The following is a 23,534-nucleotide window of genomic DNA, read 5'->3' as shown; positions in this document are numbered from 1 at the left end:
CTTTTTAATCTCACTCCTCACTTATTTTCTCTCACCTTTTGTTTTTGTGTTCTCTCTCTTGTCTATAAATAGGCTTTCCACAGACAGATGGACATGTAGGTATACTAAACAAACATGCAAATAGGGCTTAGAGATACTGTGCAGTGCATTAGCATTATCATATTTAGCACAGGCATAGATTAGTATATACTGTAGGCTATACAGAGGAGCCACTGGAACAAATGGCTGGCAAAGGGCTGCCTTCTCATCCATCTTATATAACGTTGCTGTCTGGCAGAAACCTCATATCTCCATATTTCTAATGTGTATGTTTTTATACGTAAATGAATGAATGCCTCACATCGTCGTACAAGAGTGTCATGCAAAAGTAGTGAAAATAGCCGTTCACAAGAGCTTGTAGGTCTGCTATTTTTTCTAAGAAACAAAAAATGTTGATGTGAAAGTTGTTGGAAAAGAAGGAACACCGGTTCCTTCTTTTCCATTTCCTGAAAAGTATGTCCAGTTTTGAACATATGAGATTTCCACCCGACAGCGACGATAAATTCTATTCAAACCAATGAAGGCTACGTCAGGGGCTTTCAACTTTTTCTGAGCCCTTCTGTCTCAAGAGTTCAACTGAAGTACCCCCTCTATGATTTAAAGTTTTGTTCAATTGGAATACATTTATTAATTGCAGTTAAAAAAGGTAGGTTACACTTTTAGTGAATAGTTAAGAGACTCTCAGTCTCACTTTAGACTCAGTCTCACACTTTTTATTGACATTCTACAGTGTAAATAATGTTTTTATTTATTTATCATTTTTTAATCCTATTTTCCTCACGATTTTGTGAACCCCCTGCAGTATCAGCAACTACCCCTAGGGGTTCACAAACCCCTGGTTGAGAACCCCTGGGCTATATCATGGATCTAAGGCCCCTCCCAAGGCCATTTCACACACATACACACCTCTCTCTCTCTGTGTGTGTGTGTGTGTGTGTGTGTGTGTGTGTGTGCGTGCTTGTGTGCGTGCGTGCGAGAGATAGATAAAGAGATAATTGGGGCCACAGTGGAATCTAATCAGTTGTGATGAGGAACTTGTTTGTTTATGCAGGTGTGATTACAGTGGTAGAAATGTGATAGGGCAAATAGAAGCAAACACACTTATGCTCAACCACAAGGACACGCACAGTATTATAATAAATGTGGAAAATCCCAAGCCCCAATCATGCTGTCTTTGACAGTTCATTGTGTGTCTCTCTTTCGAGAGCCAATTATTTCATGCATACAGAAGAAGCTGTGGTCCTCCATAGACTCTCTTAGCCTTTGTAGTACTGCAGAATGTTCTGAATAATAATCTTTGAACTGGAACAAATGTGGAGAACATAACATTAAAGCTTAAAAAGTCATATAAAAGTAGGACAGTGACATTGGCTGCATTTGTGCATCTTTTTAAATACTAGGTTAACCACAGAGACCCTGTTCTGGGCATTATTCTGTCACAATAGGCGACCATTTAGCATTTGTTGGCAAACATTTGGCCATGTGTGTCGCAATACGAGCTTGTAGATCTGCTATTTTTGGTGTAGAGCAGTGGTCCTCAACCTTGTCTGGATCAGGTCCTACTTAAAAATCTCAAGAGCGTTTGCGGCCCACCCGACCACTTAAGTGGTCAGATGGGTGGGCCGCTTCACCTGGTCCGTGAAGGGGTTTCAGGGGGTCCGCAGCAAAATGAGGAACTATTTTAACACTTAAGCCCCATTTAATTTTTTGGCTATTCGAAATACATGTGCATTTTCAAAGCATGTTTATTTGTGTTCTGGCGGGCATCAATGGAACTAACATTCAGTTCCTATGTATCGGTATCACAATGAAAACTATTTTTTTCTAAATTGTAAAGAAAAAATACCTTGACATTTTTTAACATAATTTTTTTTAATAATTAAATTATAATTCTTTTAATATTATTTAGTGTTTTGCTAATTAGTTGGAGGCCCACTTGCAATATCCTCGCGGCCCACCAGTGGGCCCCGGCCCACAGGTTGAGAAACGCTGGTGTAGAGGGGAAAAAAGGGGAGCGGACCAAGAAGTATAGAGCCCTGGGCGACCCCGGCCAGTGAAGTACAGTAGGGTTTAAGTATGCCCACAATAAAATGTTTGTGCTTGGCTGCATGGCTGACTTTCTCAATAATTCTCACTTGAAGTGCCTGGATGAATAAATTCTTTGCAGTCTTTCTTCTATTGACGATCTTGGAAAACAATTTATTCACAACAAATCACTCCAGGGCTCCAGTGGTTTCCACCAATACAGCCCGAGCGCAAGTTAAATCACCAGCCTTCTATGCAGGTGTAAATCCAACATTTCCCCCAGCCTGAGCCATTTTACTTTATTCTATCTCCACTTCTGTAGAATTGATGTGTCATTTCAGAGCAATGGATAATTAGGTGTACTGGAATTTCATCAATTTGATCATCATGTCATATTACACTCACAATCTCACAACACATCTCCATCGTAGATCAGCTATTTTCACTATTTGGAAGGTTTTTGAAATGTTCTGGAAATGATCGCCTATTCTGACATGCCCAAAATAATGATCCATTATTAATTTACTATTATATTAAATTATCGATTATTGGTTATTTTTTATAGAATCGATTAAATAGTTTAGTGTGATAGTTTGATAAACTGATGCACCCCAAATAGTGGATTACCAGCTTATGAAGGACTCTCCCCTAGAGGACATTAACTCTTGATTTAGGCTACATGATGATGATCCAAACTTCTACGTCACCATAAATCAGTAATCAAACCCCCAGGGTTTCAGGATCTGATTATGCCTTCACGTCTTTGCTGTTGGGCAGAAAACCTTGTATCTCCACAAGTTAAAGTGGTTAATTATGTCGGTTTTATAAATATAGCTCCAAGAACACAGGTTATTTTCCCCCATTTTCTGAAAAGTAACAGTTTAGGACACAAGGTTTCCACCCCACAGTGACCATAGTTCTCTCAGTCCTTGATTGATTAGCAACAGCAGCAGCTAATGAATACAGGTGTTGCTAATGACTTGATTATTCAGCCATTTTATGAACAAAGCGTCTGGTTAGTCAAGGGAGTCAACAACAAGGTCAGCTGTTGCTCTGTTTTCTCTTGAATTTGTTTCAGAAAATCTGTTTGGAGGAATTTGTTCTCTTGAAATATTGGTATCATTCTGAAAGTGGGGTCCGCAGCAAAATGAGGAACTATTTAAACACTTCAGCCCCATTCAAGTTTTTGGCTATTCGAAAATAACTGTCTACAGGCTCATCAACATGATGTGACAGTGTTATGACCTGGCTTGTGAGGCCATAACAAAAAGGAGGAATTGCTCAATTGGAATAAATAAATGGCAAACAGTAGAATACACAAACACACAACGACACAGGCCTTGGTAGGCCAGGGCCTCAGAGGCTGTGACAGAGGTCACTGGCACAAAATATTTTCAAATGGGGGTCTGTGGCCAAATACATATCAATTTGGGGGGTCCTTGACATGAACATATTTGAGAACCACTGCACTACTAGGACAAGTCATGCACACAAGCAGTATGGTCAAGCTTCACCAATTGAACACCACATTGTTATTTTTGCTGCTTAAAAAAAATCACATAGTAACTTGTACCGTATTGATAGCTAAAGATTTAATTTGAAACAGTTAGAGACCACACCGTTAATAGAATGCCTTATTGTTTTAACATCGTACTCAGAGCCGTGCGGGAGAAATGCGGGGCCCTGTGCGAACTCGCGTGCGCGCGCCCCCCCCTTCCCTGGGCGGATATTTCCGAGTTTTTGGTGGTTATTTGCGGTTATTTCTTTTTATAACTCTTAATAAATGTGATTCTGTTCATTAAAAAAAAAAAAAAAGTTTTTTTTTTTCTTTTTCTTTTTTCGTACTTGTTATAGAAATAGGAACTAATACGGAACTATACCCCAAACTTCATCTCCTCATATTGTTTTCCTCGTTATCCCTGAACACATATCAATCTGCCAATCCAATCCAAATATACTGTAATAGATAGGCAGTGGGTGCCGACGTCAGTGTGTCTGGCTGGGACAGCTTTGGGAAAGTTGATGAAGTATTTGAGAGAATCTTGTAGTCTCCTCATAGAGCTGTTCAGTTCAAGTGGTAACGTTTTAACGTGTCCACCTTTATGATTAACGTTGTGGGGCCCACAGTGAATCTTTGTCCCCAGGGCCCAGAATTTGGTGCTACGCCCCTGCGAGGCACCTGTGTTGGATGTTTCATCTTCAAATGCATGTGCATTGTTGTTCATTTGTGGTAGCACAACTTGCCAACTTTATTCATAAGTGCCCTCTCGTTTGAAAGTGTCTTTGACATATTCTAACTCGTAATGATACAACTTGTTTTGACTGTTCAATACACAACTTTATCTTTATAAGCGGACTGATGGCTGACATTTCGAATGCCGACTTCTTCTTCTGGTCTTACCCTCACAATAAAGTGTGTCCTGTTTACCTCCCAATGCAGCCCATTTTAAACAGGTTATTATTAACAGGAAATAATGTGTAACTTAACAGCTACTGTGTGTGTTGGTGAGAGAGAGAGAGAGAGAGAGAGAGAGAGAGAGAGAGAGAGAGAGAGAGAGAGAGAGAGAGAGAGAGAGAGAGAGAGAGAGAAGAGAGCTTGCGAAGCAGAGGATTTGAAATGTGCCTGATTTGTGGTGATAATCAATGAACTGCCATGTCATTGTCAACTGGTCAGGATGTCTGGAGAGATTTCTATTTTCCGGTCTTTGTCATAAAAAATCGGTCAAAACCTCGACCTGTGTCTGATAGTTATTTGTGGAACGATAAATCAGCAAATATGCCCTATATGGAGTACGCTGATGTTATCAATATGACGTCATAGTCTGGCCTAGACTCCATATTTGGGCATGAACTACCAATTAACCCTGTAATATACTTTGTTGGAAAATGGCGGCGTACCAAAATAGTGAATAGTCAGTATAATTCAGTTCTCAATATATATATATATATATATATATATATATATATATATACTTAATCATTCATTTGTCGAAACCGAGGCATACGTTTGAAATAAGCATAATATTGATCTGAAGTCGCCCAGCCCTGGGAAGTCATTATTTTGAACTTGATGCGTCTCAGCCCAGGTGTTAATCCGATACTGAAAAGGCCTCCCATGGAAAAAAACGTGTAATTGTTTTGAATGAAGTGAGAGATTGGACTCAAATTGAAACCGTGTCAGTGTGTGAAATCAGCAAAGCCTGCATGCCTCCCAATGTTCACGCAAATGTAACTCCCAAAAATTTACTGACCAACAAAATCTGATTTGAGGAGGTGGAAACTGGATCTTGCAGGGTGCAAAGCATGCCAGATGCCTCCATATTACATTAAGTGGCATTTATGCTGTATGTGCACACACACGCACGCGCGCACACACACAGCACACGCGCACACACACACACACACACGCACGCACACACGCACGCACGCACGCACGCACGCACGCACGCACACGCACACGCACACGCACACACACACACACACACACACACACACACACACACACACACACATGCACACATGTTTGTTTTACTATACTTGTGAGGACATCAACATTTTAGGATGCTGATTATAAGAATGTAATTTTTACAATTGTTTGCCAATTGTAGTCCTAAACTACAAGCCCATCTACATCTACAAGCTCAATGGGGCTCATTTTGAGCTTGAACATTGGCTATTTTTGGTGCACGACACCGGCTTGCAACTGAGTATCAGGCAGCACTCTAACCTCAACCCCTAAACCCAACCTCTAAATGCCTAATCCTAACCTTTTTTACCAATTGTAAGCGTAACTCTAAACTAGAAAAGTTTGCTCCTCTTAGCACAGGTCTCTGCCAGGCCGAGTTGCCTACCCAGGGCCCGCAAACTTTGGTCATAGCCACTTGGAATGGGTCATAGCCCAGAGATCATGGCCCTCATTTATCAAGTTTGCTCAGACCTAAAAATGCTGAGATCACCGCAACTGTCTGCATTTATCAATCTATCGTCACTTTGACTTGAGCGTACGCCGTACGGCGCGCTAAAATCTCTCGTCAGGTCTCAGGTCGTGTAGGCTTAGGCTACACCAGTTTGCTCCATCGTAGACATGCGGTGCAGAGATTTGAAAAAGTTTGGACGGAGGTTCTTCCTTGGCTAGTGGTTATGTGCGTGCAAAGTTTCCCAGCAATAGGGCGCTGCATTCATGATGTGTGGCAATTTGTGCAAAACGGTCACCCCCACAAACTTTGGAAGCCAATCATAGCCAATCGGAATGAATGGAATATGAGAAATGTGACAGATACGCCATGACTACAGAGATAATGTATACCGATATGTGTGAGATTTAGACAAAATAGTAGTAACAAAGAATATGTTTTGCAAAAATCTGTCTCATGGTGGCGCTATAACAGGCTGAATAATTGGGCCTGCAGTGATTGTGCGTGCACAGTTTCACGCCGATCGGTCCAACGGTGCCATAGTTTAGCTGCTCACTGGCGGATGGACACACATGATGGACAGGGGCGAAAACATACTCAAATAAAATACTTATTGTCTCCGCCAGGCCGAAAGGCCTGGCGAGAGAGTATGTTTTACCCCCTGTCCGTCCGTACGTCCGTTCGTGTGTCCGTCCGTCCGTGTGTCCGTCCGTGTGTCCGTCCTGTCCGTCCGTTAGCAGCTAATCTCTGGCACCGTTGGCCCGGCCGCTGCGAAACTGTGCACGCACACTCCCTGGATGCCAATTCAGAACCTCTGGCCCAAATTTTTCAGATTGGCCGGTTATAGCGCCACCAGGAGGCCGATATGTGCAAAACACATTTATTGATACTACTCCTACAGATTTTGTCCAAACATCACACAAATCGGTACACAGTATCTCTATAGTCATGTGATCAACACGGATTTATCCGATTTCCCATATTCCATCCTGATTGCCTAAGATTGGCTTCCAAAGTTTGCAGGATTTGTCCGTTTTGAACAAAATGCCTCAAATCATGAATGCAGCTTGCAATTTCCGTGAAATTTCACACGCACAATTCTACTAGGCCACCCTTTTCACATTGGCCTGTTATAGCGCCACCAGCAGGTCTAATTTTGCAAAACATATTTTTGGAACAAAATGCCTCAAATCATGAATGCAGTGTCCGATTGCAGCCCTGGCTTGAACAAATGGCACCCTTTTCACATTGGCATATTATAGCGCCACCAGGAGGCCACAATAACGTACCTGACCTGGCGGAGACCTGTGCTCCGAGGAGCACTTTTTCTAGTTTAACCATAAAACAACATATCTTGGGGACATTTGGCCCCAGGCCCTACAAAGTATATAAATACAAGTACTCACGCACGCACGGTCGCACGCACGCACGCACGCACGCACGCACGCACGCACGCACGCACGCACGCACGCACGCACGCACGCACGCACGCACGCACGCACGCACGCACGCACGCACGCACGCACGCACGCACGCACGCACGCACGCACGCACGCACGCACGCACACACACACACACACACACACACACACACACACACACACACACACACACAAAGACATATGCACATAAAACCTTCACTCATTAACAGGTCAGGCAGTGTGCACCCTAACAGCAGAGGGGGAGGAGTAGCTAAACCACACTGTGTTTTATTATGGATATTATACAGACCGGCGGTCTCTCCATCTTTGTCAGCAACTCCAGACCCTACCTAATATCTTACCAGCTGGCTGCCTGAGAGAATTAAATCTGGGTAAATAATTTAGCAGTTGTCTAGACAACAGGCTGGGTAGTTCCTTAAAAGCCTAATTTGCTGTATACTTTGTTTTACTTACATACTTTGGTGGGCGACGTGGCCGTACAATGAAGTTTAATGAATGCATACTCGATCGCACGACGGGAATCACATGCCGAAAAATAAAATAGTAGATCGACAAGCTCAAAACTCGTCGCATCGCTTATAGATCTGCTATTTTCACACAATATATAACACAATATATAATATTGTATACTTTGTCGTACGACAAAGTAATAGGGTTTATGTGGTTAATGGTATATCTTTATTTTGGCGCGGGACACAGCCATATGGCAAAGTATTCATCAGGCTTTAGGCTTTTAAAGCCTTAACGTTTGGGTTTGTGCAATAAAAGTTGAAGAAAGATTAGAGCAATGGTCCCTTGTGAGTCACGAAAAGTAAGAAACCAGCTTGGATGCTTAATTGCATGCCTTGATGGAATGGGTGTTGTCTGGGAGTGACGTAATGTGTGATTAAGTGGATGGATGGCTGAATGACCCTGGCAGGCAGGTTCACTGGATGATTGATAGATATTGCAACAAAAAAGAAAAAATGTTTCAGTACAAAAATAACAGACTTCTGGAAGGACACACTTTCTCTCTCCTTTTTTTTATGTTATTTTTCACGGTCATGCATGTACACACACTACACACTACTCTGCACTCCACTCGTTCACTTCCGCCTCCGCTGCCGTCCTTGCCTCTGGTGCCACTAATGGAGTCGCCTGTGATGTGATCTCCGTTCTCTGGGGACAACATGGCTTTTCCCCGGGGAGGGGGACCGTCACTGCACTTCAGTATCACTCAAGTCAATAGACAAGGGAACATGCGCTGACAGGCACATGCCGGACGCATGAAAATGCACGCTGACACAGGCACATGCAGAATGCATGCAAAGTCGCAAACATGCGCTGACAGCCACACCATGCACATGCAGAAACGTGTGCAAACACCCGCAAATGCAGCCCTTCACTGACAGGCACATGCAAATACATGTGAACAGAACACACACACACACACGCACACGCACACGCACACACACACACACACACACACACACACACACACACACACACACACACACACACACACACACACACACACATGGGCTTAGAATTATATACTGTTGTGTTGTTCTACAGATCCAATGCATGCAGATTCGAATGACATGTCAGATATTGATGTGTTCCATTACTTCATCTAATGGGGACAATCCATTAATTTGACCTGTTATGTTTTAGTTGTGTTAATGACGCTTAAAGTCAATAAACACAGTTGAGGTGTTAAATCCCAACCCATAAACAGTTAATAAAGACAAAGGCACCACACACACACACGTGTGCGTGCATACATTGTCATGAAGTGAGCGAGTTCATGTTGGTCATTGTGTTGTTTATTTGACGACGTATTATGTTCTAGTTATATTCATTATGTCTGAAGTCAATAAACACCTTGAAGTCTGACTTCATGGGGCTCCATCTACACCTATAAAAGTAAAATAGAGGTATTAATTCAAACACGTAAACACACAGACATGCACAGACACACCGACACCCTGTGTTCACACCGACTCCTTATGTAGGTGGGAATAAGGGGGCGGGGATGGAAACCTTCTATATCTAAAACTGTTCTTTTTCAAGAAATGGGGAAAAATAATCTGTGTTGTAATGGATCCACTGTAGTTGTTATTTACAAGCTCACAACGCGTCTCATCGCGATGTGCAGCGATGTGCTGCTTTTGTGTAACACTAGAATGACGAAGTAGGGCGTTAATTTATGAAAAACATAAAAAGTTGAAATACGGAAATACAAGGTTTCTGACAGCATATGCTGCTGCAGCTGACTGCATGTTTTTTTCTTTCTACAGGGGAAATCGTATGTGTTCGACCACGTGTTTCCCACCAACACCACCCAGGAGCAGGTCTATAACACCTGCGCCAAGCAGATCGTCAAAGGTGAGTCAGAGCTGGCATGGGACACGTTGCTCTTCTTATCATCCATGACACACACACACACACGGTGAGACATGTGTGTGTCAGCTGACAGCTGATAGGCCTCAAAATCCGCCAGCCCTAGCTTCCTCTTATCTGCTGTATACCAATTAGACTTGGGCGCTATCTTTCTTTTTTTTCAGACCTTCATACCTTCCTGTCATATGGGGGTATACGCTGTATCAGTGATTCTCAACCTGCGGGCCGGGGCCCACTGGTGGGCCATGAGGATACTGCAAGTGGCCCCCCAAATGTAATGATAGTGTAACATTAATATTAAAGAGGTGGTGCCATGGTTTTGCACTTTTTCTGTTTTTCATGTGTCTATGAGGTTGATAGAACTTCATTAAGCCCCCTGGTGGTGTTTTTATGGTGTTTTATGTCTTCTCTGACTATTTTGAGTTTCTACCTGGAGGCTGAAACCTTGAGGGTCAAACGTGCCAATAGAAAAACAGCGCTTTAGTGACATAGTAAAAACATACCCTCCCCCTCATAATCATAACACAACAGGTGTGGGCATGAGGAGGAGGAGGGACTAGGGCAGGTGGGTGGTGCTAAGGTGGTGGAGGAGGTGCTAAGGTGAGAACCAGGTATACTTAATGAACTGGAGGCGTGTCCACATAAAAACATAATTTTAACAATTTCTGTATACTTTTTTGAAAAAAATCTTCCTCCTAGTATAACCATATTACCTGATGATTATGATTTAGGGGGGGGGGAAAATCACTGAAAATCACGGCACCCCGTCTTTAAAAAAAATCTACATAGTAAAACCTTGAAAATGTGTTTTCATTGTGATACCGATAAATAGCAACTTAAATTGTAAATGTTAGTTCCATCGATCCAAGCCAGATTATTAAAATAAACGGGTGGGCCCTGATCCTAAAAAGTAAAAGCTGAGCTGCTGGTGATAGAAGTAATCATACCATAGATTGACTAGCTTACAATGGTGCTAATATGCAATTAGCCTACTTAGTTAAGTCTTGCTGGGTTTAAATATTTATGGCCCATAGAATAATGAATAGATCGGAAATAAGCGCCCTTCTGCCATAGATTTAGCATACCTTATTGAAGGGCTAATACACTGCTGTTGTAGTTGGAAGAGGACATCTCAAGATAAAGTTATGTGTGGCAATATTTTCATAATTCCGTGTCTGTATTTTTGACAGAATTGACAGAGCATACCTTCAGGATTTCTATGCTGGGTAATACCTTGATAACGTCCAAACCTAGTAGCGATTTATTTGACAAAGCTCCATCTCTTTCTCTCTACCTTTGCATATATTAGAGCTCCCTTGTGCATGCATTATACCTTGTCTGATAAGTGTTTGTATGAGCAAACACTTATCAGAACATGATGTAGTCAAATGATCCTATAGGCATCGAGATTTACATAACAAGATGCACGCTCATTTCGCAGGCACCGGTGTGTCTTGAAAGTGGAGATCAAATCAATTCCCTGGAGAGAACTTTTTTTTTTTTCACAGAACACCCCCCCCTCTTTTTCTCTCTCCACCATCCTTAGCTATCTTCGTTTCATGCTAGGTTCAAAGACAGTGGAAGGTCTCATTTGTAAAGAATCTTATATAACACAGGTTTTAAAAGTTGGTGCCATAGCCCCCAGTGGGACCACTATGGAGCGCTAGAACAACCAATTGGAAATGAGAGGAAAATGTCCAAATTTTATTAAATGTTCATTTAAATTCAAATTCAATTCAAAAGATTTTTGTGCCAGCTTAACCCACTTCGAACCTTCCAAAATACAGAAAACGGAAATTAGAGCGGGGTGAGCAAAGACAGTCATTTTGGCTCAGGCCAGCTGCTCTTAAAAGATAAGTGTCCATGCTGAAAATCCCTCTCTCTCTCTCTTTCTCTCTTTCTCTCTGTCTTGACCCGTCTGTCTTGACCCGTCTGTCTTGACCCGTCTGTCTGTCTGTCTGTCTGTCTGTCTGTCTGTCTGTCTGTCTGTCTGTCTGTCTGTCTGTCTGTCTGTCTGTCTGTCTGTCTGTCTGTCTGTCTGTCTGTCTGTCTGTCTGTCTGTCTGTCTGTCTGTCTGTCTGTCTGTCTGTCCCTCTGTCTGTCATTGGCCAGTCTCTCTCTCTTTTCCACTATCTCTGTCTCTCTGTCTATCACACACCTAGCTATCACGCACGCACGCACGCACGCACGCACGCACGCACGCACGCACGCACGCACGCACGCACGCACGCACGCACGCACGCACGCACGCACGCACGCACGCACGCACGCACGCACGCACGCACGCACGCACGCACGCACGCACGCACGCACGCACACACACACACACACACACACACACACACACACACACACACACACACACACACACACACACACACACACACACACTCTCTCTCTCCTTTTGTGTTCACCGTTATCGTGAACTTTGTCGTCTGCTGCTCGCCTTATCTTCTCCTGTCTTCATTTTCTTCCGGGAGGAAGGTTGCCCCTCTGTTCCTCGATGCATGCCGCATATTTATGTCATGGCTCGTTTCAACCTGAGCATGACCGGGATGGTTTTCTGAAGGCAGAGCTGAGCCGAGCGGTGAAACAGAAGGATGGGTAGATTAGAGAAGAGAAGAGAAGCTATGGAAAAGGGAGGGGGTGGGCTTTGAGAAAAGGCGCCACATGGCTCTGGCTGACAGCCATTAGGCTCTCAGTTTGGCTCACCTGCGGCACCCCATCTTTTAACCTGATATGAACTGTTGTGTATTTTCATGTGTTTGACTTTTAGAATTGATGTATCAGTGGGGTTTATAAATTCACAAGAGCGGAGAGACTGGAGAGAGACGTATATGCGTTTCATGTCAAAAATGATGTTGTGCTCGTCAACACTTTTTATTAGAAAATATCAAAAAAAGAATTGCTTTATGGTGACTTACTGTACAGCACTGGGGGCAGGCATGATTTTGCGAGAGAAGCCACAGAGGTAATTACTGTATACACCCAACCTTGCAGTGTAGGTCATGCTCAGTATACAAGCTTTATTATGAAGCATATTGTGCCAATCTTTATGATGGAAGATGCACAGAAATAGCCTACAGTATGTGTTTGTCAATCTGGTTCTGTCTGGTTTGCTTGCTGGACTGCTGCATTCCTGTCTGCATGCCTACAGTATTGTATCATTCTCATGTCTGATGTTCTTCATTCAGTATGTGATCACATGCACTATCTTACAATAAATGCAAGAAATCTCTGTACTTATGTACATGTACAGTACGTCTGTAATCCACGTATCTCGAGAACCATTCCACCGACCGACTTCAATTTCCCCACGCACGTTGCAGATGACCCTACTGATTTTGGGTACTCCATGTCCTTTAATCTAGCACCACCTTTAGGCCAAGCTCTCCACTTTCACACAAGATGTCTCAAAATCTAATGGGGCAGGTTGCCATTAGGGGTGTGCCGATACACTAATTTCATGAAACGATACGATACGATATTGGGCTCACGACATCGATACGATATCGATACGATATATGGCACTTTTCTATTATGAAAATATATGGGGGGGGGGGGGAAGCAAATGCAAACAAATATTTCTGTTTTGCATTATACAGACATGCAAACTTGTAGCTTTTCAGCTACAATAGCCGTTTTGAATCCAAATAGGGCAATAGTGTGACACCTGACCCGAAAAAAAACAACATGTTGTCACCCTTTTCACCTCGGGGCTGTTTGCATGCCTGATTATTATGATTGTTAAAATCAGTTTTTTCAAAAAGATTTTTTTCTCTCCCAAAACGATACATATAGTCACGAAAACGTATCGCGATATATCGCGGGACGATATATCGGCACACCCCTAGTTGCCATGTAACTTGACGAGCGCATTCATGCTCCCTGGAAGATAACTATTTGTGTGACCCCATGACCTTTCCTCTAGCACTACCTTCAGGCCAAAATGTTTATTTTTCTTGTAAAATATCTTAAAATCTAATAAGCACATTCCATGATGAAGGCTTTTGATTCTGGTGACCCCATTTATTTTCAACTAGCGCCGCCCGTCGGGCAATTTCCAGTTTGGTGTAAGTAGCAGCACAGACTCTAGGGACTGCTGGGGGTAGACTCCAAAACCTAATTTATAACGTGTGAGACAAGACAAACCCCATGAGCCTCATTTCTTGGCTCATTGATGTAATTTGGAACATCTCACAGGCTGTGAGCAGGCTCTTGGCTCATACCTCCTGAAACCGTCTTGCATCTGACACCGTTGCCATGGACACAGAATGCATGTCAGTGAGCCCATGCATGGAGAATAAATGCCCAGTATGAGCAATCAACCATGAGCCATAGCTTGTCTTACACAGGATGGACATGCTTTAAGGCCCATTTGCACCACACACAATAACTATAAATACGGGCATATATGGATATCCAGTTGTCCAGAATCGCAGATCCAACCAATAGTCATTAGTAGCTAATGACATCAGGGATCTCCATTTATGGGCTTAAATGGGACACAGACTGACGGGTACAACAGGTACTCTGACAAAGCCCCTGACACTATGATTCAGACGTATCGGTTGGATTGGCATAACGTAGGTAGGTGTGAAGGCCACATAGTGGCCCGAACCTCTAGTATAAATGCCCAGAATAAATGCTCTAAATGCCCAGAGCTATGAGCCATCAACCATGAGCCATAGCTTACACAGTATAAACTAGGCTTTAAGAGCCATTTACACCACACACGATAACTATAAATACAGTACAGTGGTTCTCAATCTGTGGGTCGGGATCCCCAGGGGGGTCCCCACATGATTTTGGGGGGGTTCCCAGATGTAATACAACAACAAAAAATACTATTACTGCATCAAAGCGAGGCGTTGGGAGCTTGTAGATCTGTTATTTTCACAATATTTATCTATGGAACTGAGTCAAACTAAATGTACCCCTCAAAAAAAAGACCATTACTGCATCAAAGCGAGGCGTTGGGAGCTTGTAGATCTGTTATTTTCACAATATTTATCTATGGAACTGAGTCAAACTAAATGTAATTCCAAGTGCTTATCAGGGTGGGGGTCCCCTGTTCAAATGTGATTATTTTGGGGGGTCGCGGTCTGAAAAGGTTGAGAACACTGCAGTAGAACAATCATTTTGTGAGCATCCATCCAATAACGTTCTAACAGTGGCACCAACACTGCACTGTCCAGCTGTGTCAGAGCCCACATGGAGGGGAGAAAGAGAGAGAGAGAGATCTCTGTGATGCTGAAAGATGCATGCAATAGGATATGTGGATGATACGCTGATTATGAATTGTAAAAGAGGCGAGATAGTTGTACCCTACCTGAGGTAATGCCAGCTAGCCTGCCAGCTAGCGTTAATTCATAATCACCTCCTCATCTCCGTTAATAACAACATTTTCCAAGGGTGAGTGAGACCAATTGCATCCCAAATGTCCTTCTGGTGGATTTTTATTGGCTGTCGATTGTTCTTCATAACATCGCTCTGAAAGTGATCCAAACGATATCATTTCTGACTGTTGTTGTTGTGATAGTTGTGGTGAGGACTCTGTCATCTACTTCAGTTAGAGCAAGTCTTTGGAAAAACATATTCATGGTTATCGTTAGTTATTGTGTTAGTCTTGTATATGCCTATTCTTTTTCCTCCTTCTATTATGCTTTAAATGTCTTTTTATTTCTATGCAAAGCAATATGACTTATACTTTCTTTCTATCTTTCTTTCTGTCTACTAGATGTACTGGGAGGATACAATGGCACCATCTTTGCCTATGGACAAACCGCCTCTGGAAAGACGCACACCATGGAGGTACATTGCTGCTGTGTTCATCAAAAGAACCTCCCACACACCACACACATTTAATCATTTATTTATGCCCACATAAGAGATACAATACAAGGACACAATATTACAAGGTGCTGTAAAAATGTACTGTCAGCAAATCATGGCCAAATACCCACACACCCTTCAGGGGTACAAGTAACAGCGTCTTTGCCACATTTGGCGGCTACCGATAGTAGAAGAGATTGCACAGAATTTTGCAAGCCGTTTAGCTGCTTTTTTTCACCCCCCCACACACACACACACACACACACACACACACACACACACACACACACACCCACACCCCCACACACACACACACACACACACACACACACACACACACACACACACACACACACACACACACACACACACACACACACACACACACACACACACACACACACACACACACACACGCATGCACATGCACATGCACACACATACGTGCCTCTGTATATTTCTCTGTATCTACTTCTTCTACTCCCTAGTTCTACAGCACTAGAATCCATCTTCTTAATACACCTCCTCCCCATTATCCTCAAAAGCCCTTTCAGGAAAATAATCTCTCGTTCTTTAAAGGCAAGCTGTTCATCTATCGCCTTCTTTAACACCCTCATCTGTATTGCTGCCTCTGGTCAAAGTGGCTATTTTCCTTCTGTCCTCATGTAATGTGCTCTCCCTCTCTTCTTGCATTCTTACAGGGAAAGCTGCATGACACTCAGGGTATGGGAATCATCCCCAGGATCGCAGAGGACATTTTTGAACACATATTTGCAATGGATGAGAACCTTGAGTTCCACATAAAGGTTGGTGTGGACTTATGGTGTGTGTGTGTGTGTGTGTGTGTGTGTGTGTGCGCGCGCTCGTGCGTGCGTGCGTGTGTATTACTACAATTATGAAATAAAGAAGTATAGTTAAATGTGAAAAATCAATATTCTGAGGACCATTTTCCTGGTCCTCACAAGCTAATACCTTTATGATAAAAAAAACACTTGGGGGTTAGACTTACAATTAGGAAAAGATTCTGGTCAGGATTAAGCTTTTAGAGGTTAGGATCAGGGGTTCAGGTTTGAGTTTATCTATTATTAGTTGCACACTGGTATTGCACACCAAAAACAGCACAAAAAACCTTGTGATCGTTTGCAGATCCGCCATTTTCAGCTTTAGTGTTAGGGTTAAAAAATAACAGTGTAAAATGGGAAAATGGCAATCATGAAATTGGCATCCTAAAATGTTGATGTCCTCACAAGTGCGTGCGTCCAATACAAGTGGGTGTGTGCATGTAAGAGAGAGAGAGAGAGAGAATCCTTGAACATGATGGCATTTTGCTGGTGCTTACTTCTCAAGGTTGAACAGCGAGAGAGAGAACAGCATATTGGGGAGATGACAGATGCTGGCCTCAAAAGAAAGTCTTCTCGAAACTCCCTTCCAAAAGCCGTTGATCAGTGATTGTGCACACCATTTCCTGTAGCCCAATCTCCTGGAGAGAGTGAAGCCTCTTGTGCTGTTCCCCCCAGGCACATTTTTACCAGGAAATACAATAATACATTTGGCTTCAAAGGGAGCACAACTTGGAGTACAATAAGGTGTACGCATCTTTCCCAATTACATTGCGGGACTCCCCTTTTCAGGGTGTTTCGCCCAGGGACCACCCTTAACATGCCTATCCCTAACCTTAACCTCACAGAAACTATGCCTAAACCTAACCTTAACCCTCACCTAACCTCAAATCTACACACATCCGATCCGAGGTGAAACACTGTGAAAAGAGGGACTCTCATTACATTGCGGAGGTGTTGACGGTTGTCAGAGTTCAGCAAGACACCGAGAGAGTTAAAGGTGAAGAAGACACTGAGGGGAGAATTCACAAAGGGACAAAAACAAAGCCTCTTATTCTCAAAGCACCCGCTGCACTGTCAAGAAAATAGCGTTTCTGTGCTTCGCTGCTCTTTGTGTGTATTTAAATTAGGTAATTATATGCCTACATTTGGCCCCTTTTTATGCAAATGGGTCATTGCGTAGAAAATTCACACCAGTGGTAATATCCACACACAGTTAGAGTGAAAGTTATTAGCATCTTCAGAGAGTTGATGGTAACTGAAGCGCATTCATAAGGGTTGTCACGCACAGATTTTTCCTGTGGTCATGGCAGCAGTGATTGTAGCCAGGTAAAGGCAATTGTCCTGCTCGTGAGTGGATATTTTGGCCCACTAAATTAGAAAAAGTATATATTTCATTTGCATTTCATAGTAAGAGCTTTCAGCCTGCAGTTTTCAATGCGGGTAACCTTGGGAAAGCGCAACGGACCTGCACAATTGCACAGCTTCCTAATGCATAATTATAAGCATGCATAATTACAAGCAAGTCTGTAACAACAATGTCATTCATGAATAGTCCAATTTCCAGATGTAGCCTAATTAAAAGTTTGAACACAGCCCTTATCTGCTCAATGAGCAAAAATATTATTTTCTGACAAAAGAGAGCAAAAATAACCATTTGGATTAATACACTGGCATTATCCATTTTCAGGCTTTTGCAACATAACGCCTTGCCACCATCTGTACAAAATCCTCAGTGAAAGTAAAACATGCATGAATAAATAGTGTGGTGCAAAGCCCCAATCTACGCCATTGCAGGCACAATTGATTCTTCATTAATTTGCCCCTGAGAGTTACAGCTGATGAGGACAGTGAGAAAGAGTTAAAGGTGATGAAGACACTTAACGGTGCCACACACTTTTAGCTTCGGTCAAAGCTCCACATTCCACACAGTGAGCAAAAAACTCCTCATGAACAAACAATATTGTATGCATTGAAAAATGCAGCAATGTCAAGTATATAGTATATATAGTCACTGTGCTAAACATGCCACACCATCGGTATGTTCCTTTAAATGTTGACCATTATATTAAGATGAATGTTATAGTGATGAAGTGGGTTAGGACCTAGGGTTGATGGCTGGTGCATTTGTTTCATTGCAATGAGGTTTTTCCAAGAAGAGGCACTACCTAGTCCCTCCCCTCCCTATTGTGGTTAAAAGTGGATCGTTATGTCAGTGTTGAAACCATCTCTCACGGTTTTCATGCTCTTCTTGCCAAAACACTTCTTGTCTCTGAGGATGTTAAATCAGATAAAGACGTTTCAGCAGGGTACCTCCAGTCACACTCACACAACAGTCTTGCATATCCCCTCATTTATCCCATCCCAGGTTGATGGAGTGTTCTCTGCCTGAGGGAAAGAGCATTGAACTGTACAGGTGATCTCTGGATAGACAGATCTGCTTCCTTTGACCAATTTAAAACCAAATCCAATCTCCCTCAGTCTCTCTTCTTCCATTTTGTTATGCAAGGCAGCATTCTCTAATTTGATTCTGGGCCTAAAGGCTGCACACTGTACACTCTCTTTCTCTTCACCTCCTGTCCTGATACATGCCTGTCCAGGCATACTTTATTTCTGTTTTTACCTCTTCTCTGAATACCAATCATCTCAAAGTCATGTGTGCCAATGACCTGGATGTGATCTGGAAGGGATTATCCAGGATATATAGTTGTTCTATAAACTTTAGGTATACATAAATCCAGTTCAAGGTGTTCAGTGTCCACTTACTGTAAGCTAAATCTGTGCACCAGTTTCACCCCTGTGGCAGGTGCAGCTCTGTTCAAATTCACACCTGTTCTGGTTCTGCTCTGTATTGCATGATTTTTTTCTCAAAATGTTTTGAATTGTTTTCAAATGCATTTGAGAAAAATATAACCCAACAATAAGTTCAAATCATGGGAATGGCTGCAGCCAAGATAAAAAATTGAAGACTGCACACTAAGACTTTTCAAAAGCTCCCAATCAAGGCTTTATTGATTAACGTTTTGACTTCTTCAGAATGATGCAAGAGACAGCGCAACACTCTTCAAATAGTAGCACCTCAGACTAACCACCAATCAGTGCTGGACTGCATTGGTCACACAGGTGCAGTCAATGTACTTAGAGTGCCTAATGGACTTGCTCAAGTTCAAATGGCCTATAGCTAGACTGAAACTATTTATATGTACACAACATACAGAATACAAATACAAGAAATACACAATGCAATAAGATTGCAGGATATTTGGTATACAAAGGGTACATGAACATTTAAGACAGTAAATAATTAAAGCCATTGATGGTGGTCAATAATTCTACACTGAACTTAACAAGAAAAACAGGGACCATATCACAACACAGTACAGTAAGTGGGCCTACACTTATTTCACCATAGGCTAAAACCAAGACCCACACGGGATGTGATAGTCCAGTCAGGTGGAGACTACCAATCTGAAACACAGGCAAAAAAGGGGACACATTAATAAGAGAGCACAGGTAGATACATATTACAGGAAAGGTATGAATCTATCAAGGGATTCATTTAGGCCCTTATTAACAGTGTCTAATGTAGAGATCCAAAATGCTTCTCTTCTAAGTAGTGTGTTGATGTCACCACCTCTGGGGGGCAATTTGAGCTGTTCGATGCAAGTATACTTATTGATGAAATGCAATGTTTGGCTTCTGCAAAATGAACAGCCACTGGGTTCCTGAAGTCTTTAGTTCTGATATCACTCCTGTGCTCTGAAATTGTAGTTTTTATACTTGATCATAAATTACATTGGTTGAGGTACAACTAATAACACCCTTGATATTAAAACGTTGACCAGTTTCAGCGTGATCATTTACATTTGTATGTGAAACTACATTGGGCACATTTGCCACATTTATAGTTACCATCTGGGATTTGTGTCAGAAAGTGTCAGAGGGTTGGCTGTTACAGGTGTGATCTGACCAGTAGATTTCTCAAGTTAGGAGGTCTTCTGTGGACAATATGTGGGGCAATACTGTAAAACAATTACCAAGAGAGGGATCAGGGGTCAAACAGTTAATGCACTGTTCAATCATCGTGTTCTTCTGCCTAGGAGCCAGACAATCATTCTGAGAGCTGAAACCTATTGAAGGCTGGCTGTATCCACTTATCAGGATAGCCAGACTGACAGAGACAGATCTGTCGATCTTTTGAATGTACTTTGAAAGAGTTATCTGTTCTACAGATTCTACGTATACGTTTGAATTGACCAAATATTATACTTTTGGACTGGAAATCCCAAAAATCGCTTGTTTCAAAAAGTGTCTAAAGGAAATGTTTTCTATTATAGTCAAGTCTGAAACAGTTATGCTTAAACAGGCCTGAACCACAGCAATTATTCGTGGGTATCTAGGGAACTTTCCTCGACTATCTAAAAGACGTCTAATGGTAGGCGAGCAAATCTTTTATTCCTGTCTCAAGGGCCATAGGCCTACTTGTCTTATATTAATTTGCTTATTCACTTTAGTTAAAGGTAGGGTAAGTGATATTTTTTGGTTAAAACAAAAAGTATTTTGTTAAAAGGTTAAAATACTATATTCTGATAGTAATCATTGCTATAGAGTGTTTTTTCAGTAACAGATGTCTCCCTGTCTCTCCAGCTCTTTAATAAACAGAAAATACATTTTTCGGTAGGTGTCAAAATCTCAGCCAATCAGGAGAAAGTACCCATTTTTAAGCTTAATTTGTATAGTGTTCCAGTTACAATTGTGCATGCTCATTTCTTAGTGTCATCACTTCCAATTTCACTTGTTTAATCTGTATCCTGATTGAGTTCTCTGTCCTGGTTGGATAAAATTGGAAATGAAACTGAAACTGAAACGAAAATGCTTTTTCTGTTTAATAAAGAGGTGGAGAGTCAAGGAGACTCCTAATACTGAACAAACACTCTATAGCAATGAGTACTATCAGAATATAGAGCTATTTAACAATTATTTTAACCAACGCAAATCACTTACCCTACCTTTAAGCAAATATGATCTGGTAGCCTAAACCTAAGGTATAGCCTACAACCCCTACAACAGACTGCAAAACAGGCTACATTTATGAGCAAGCTTTCAAAGCATATTAAAAAGAGTGGTATTAAAGAGTAGGGATATGCCCCCATGTGTTGTGACGCACAATAGTTTTGTAATCACTTAACCATTGCCACATGTGGGTTAGAATGCATATAACATATTTTCCAAGCTTAAGAGGTTCATTACGTTGCTGTCGGGCAGAAACCTACTATCTGCATATTTCAACTTTTTATCATCTCGCCCCCTAGCGACCAGAGGTCGCATGGCGAGACTAACCGACCGTACTAGACGTCTGTGTCGGTGGCCCGTCAAATGCCAGGTTAAGGTTTTTTTAACCAATCACATCGCTTATACAAGGTCACGTGAGGGGGTTGCGATGTTCCGCTCCACCCATGGCGATTGTGATTGGATGCGTGACTGTGTCACCAAATTACGTGGCTACGTCGCTAGTTGAAGACTAGGATAAAGATAAAGCCCCATAGTCCACAGCACTCCCTTGAGGCACCTAAGTAGTAGTACCACAAGTAAGACGCGCGAACGCGGGAAGCGAACACAAAGTATTATGTATTAAAAAACAAAGTAACATAAAAATACAAAAAATACAAAAAAATCTGCATTAAAAGGAGCATCTTAGAAAAATACGAATTCACAAAAAAAAAACTTTGAATGTTTTTGAACAATTCAACAAAGTGTTTGAAGTGCCTGTTTCACCCACTTCCGGGGGGCCGAGTGCGCCTCCTTCCGCTGCGTTCGCAATTACAGTTGAATTGAAACGAAAAAACATTACGAATGGCCGCCAGGTGGGAGGGCAATCGTATTCGGGAATCAGGAACGGTTCGAAGCATCTGGCGACCCCTCCAAATTATTTGGCGTCCCCTCTGGGAAATCGTCCGACTTTTTGGGGGGAGGGGGCAAGACATAAAAGGTGATAGCGCTTGTGTTTTTCATAAATGAATGACCTACTTCATCATACAACAGTGTCGCACAAAAGCAGTGAAAATAGCAGATCTGCTTCCACCCGACAGCAACGATATCAAAGTGAAAGAGACAAGCATAATATAGATAAATTGTGTGATTTTGTAGAGGTCTATTTGGGTACGCCTCTGCCAATTTAAGTGATGGCTGACCTGATCCGAGCAGGCGAACTGCTGACAACACAAATCACAGGCCTCACTGATAGCAAAATTGCAATGTGCTGCTGATTTGCAAATGACAACCCCCCCTCCCCCCCCCCCCGATGAAAAGTAATAATTTCTTTTTTTTTACTGTAATCTACATATCTCTACTGTCAACTGACATTGAAAGGGTTACAGAATACAAGTATCTTGGCATTTGGCTCGATGACAAATTTTATTGAATTATCACGTCAGGAACCTTGGTGGTAAATAGATTATGACAAAATATTGGCTTCTTATACAGAAATAAATCTAATTTTGCTTTAAGGAAGAAGATTGTTGAATCTACTTTCCTACCGATTCGGGATTATGGTGATGTAATTTATAGACCCACTGCTGCCTCCACTCTAGATTTTGTTGGTGATAGCTACAGTATAACACTCACTACTGTATCCTTTATGATAAGGTCAGGGAGATGTAATAATCACTGTTACTGGTATCCCTAGTCGGAATGTTACAATCGTATATAACTTATATGGTGCAAAATAACTACACTTTTTACTTGCTGGTTCTCTGGGTGCCTCAGGACTGATTTAAGTAATACTGCTTTTAGCGTTTTAATGCAGCAGACCCTTGGAATCTCCTGCAGCACTTAAAACTGAATTCTCTTGTTCCTTCTGGACGCTTCAGGATTACACTAGAAAATTGTCCATTATCTGACTGTAAAGCCTGAAACGTCCTCCTTGCAAGCACGCAAATGCAAATGACAATGCCTGACCCAGCCGGTACAACCGCACATCCCCAGGGGGAACATGCCCAGTGTGCATTCTTATGCACCGGTGGAGGTAATAAACCACATGGAGTTACTTTTGAAATTCC

The 23,534-nt window shown here is 42.2% G+C and overlaps 1 protein-coding gene across 1 annotated transcript in view; it reads left to right on the top strand.

Moving 5' to 3' along the window:
- The window catches only part of kif5ab (kinesin family member 5A, b), a gene marked incomplete at both ends in the record, with an annotated part of 113,569 nt that overhangs the window by 23,395 nt on the left and 66,640 nt on the right, over positions 1-23,534 (top strand). The window contains 3 exon segments of the mRNA XM_080423525.1: positions 9,700-9,787; positions 15,543-15,616; positions 16,339-16,443. Of these exon segments, the coding sequence (XP_080279651.1) occupies positions 9,700-9,787; positions 15,543-15,616; positions 16,339-16,443 (267 nt within the window).

The sequence above is a fragment of the Gymnoscopelus braueri genome, assembly GCF_963280865.1.
Source record: "Gymnoscopelus braueri genome assembly, chromosome: 3".
NCBI classification, from domain to species: Eukaryota; Metazoa; Chordata; class Actinopteri; order Myctophiformes; family Myctophidae; genus Gymnoscopelus; species Gymnoscopelus braueri.
Note: the sequence above shows the minus strand (reverse complement) of the source record. Positions and strands in the feature narration are given on the sequence as shown.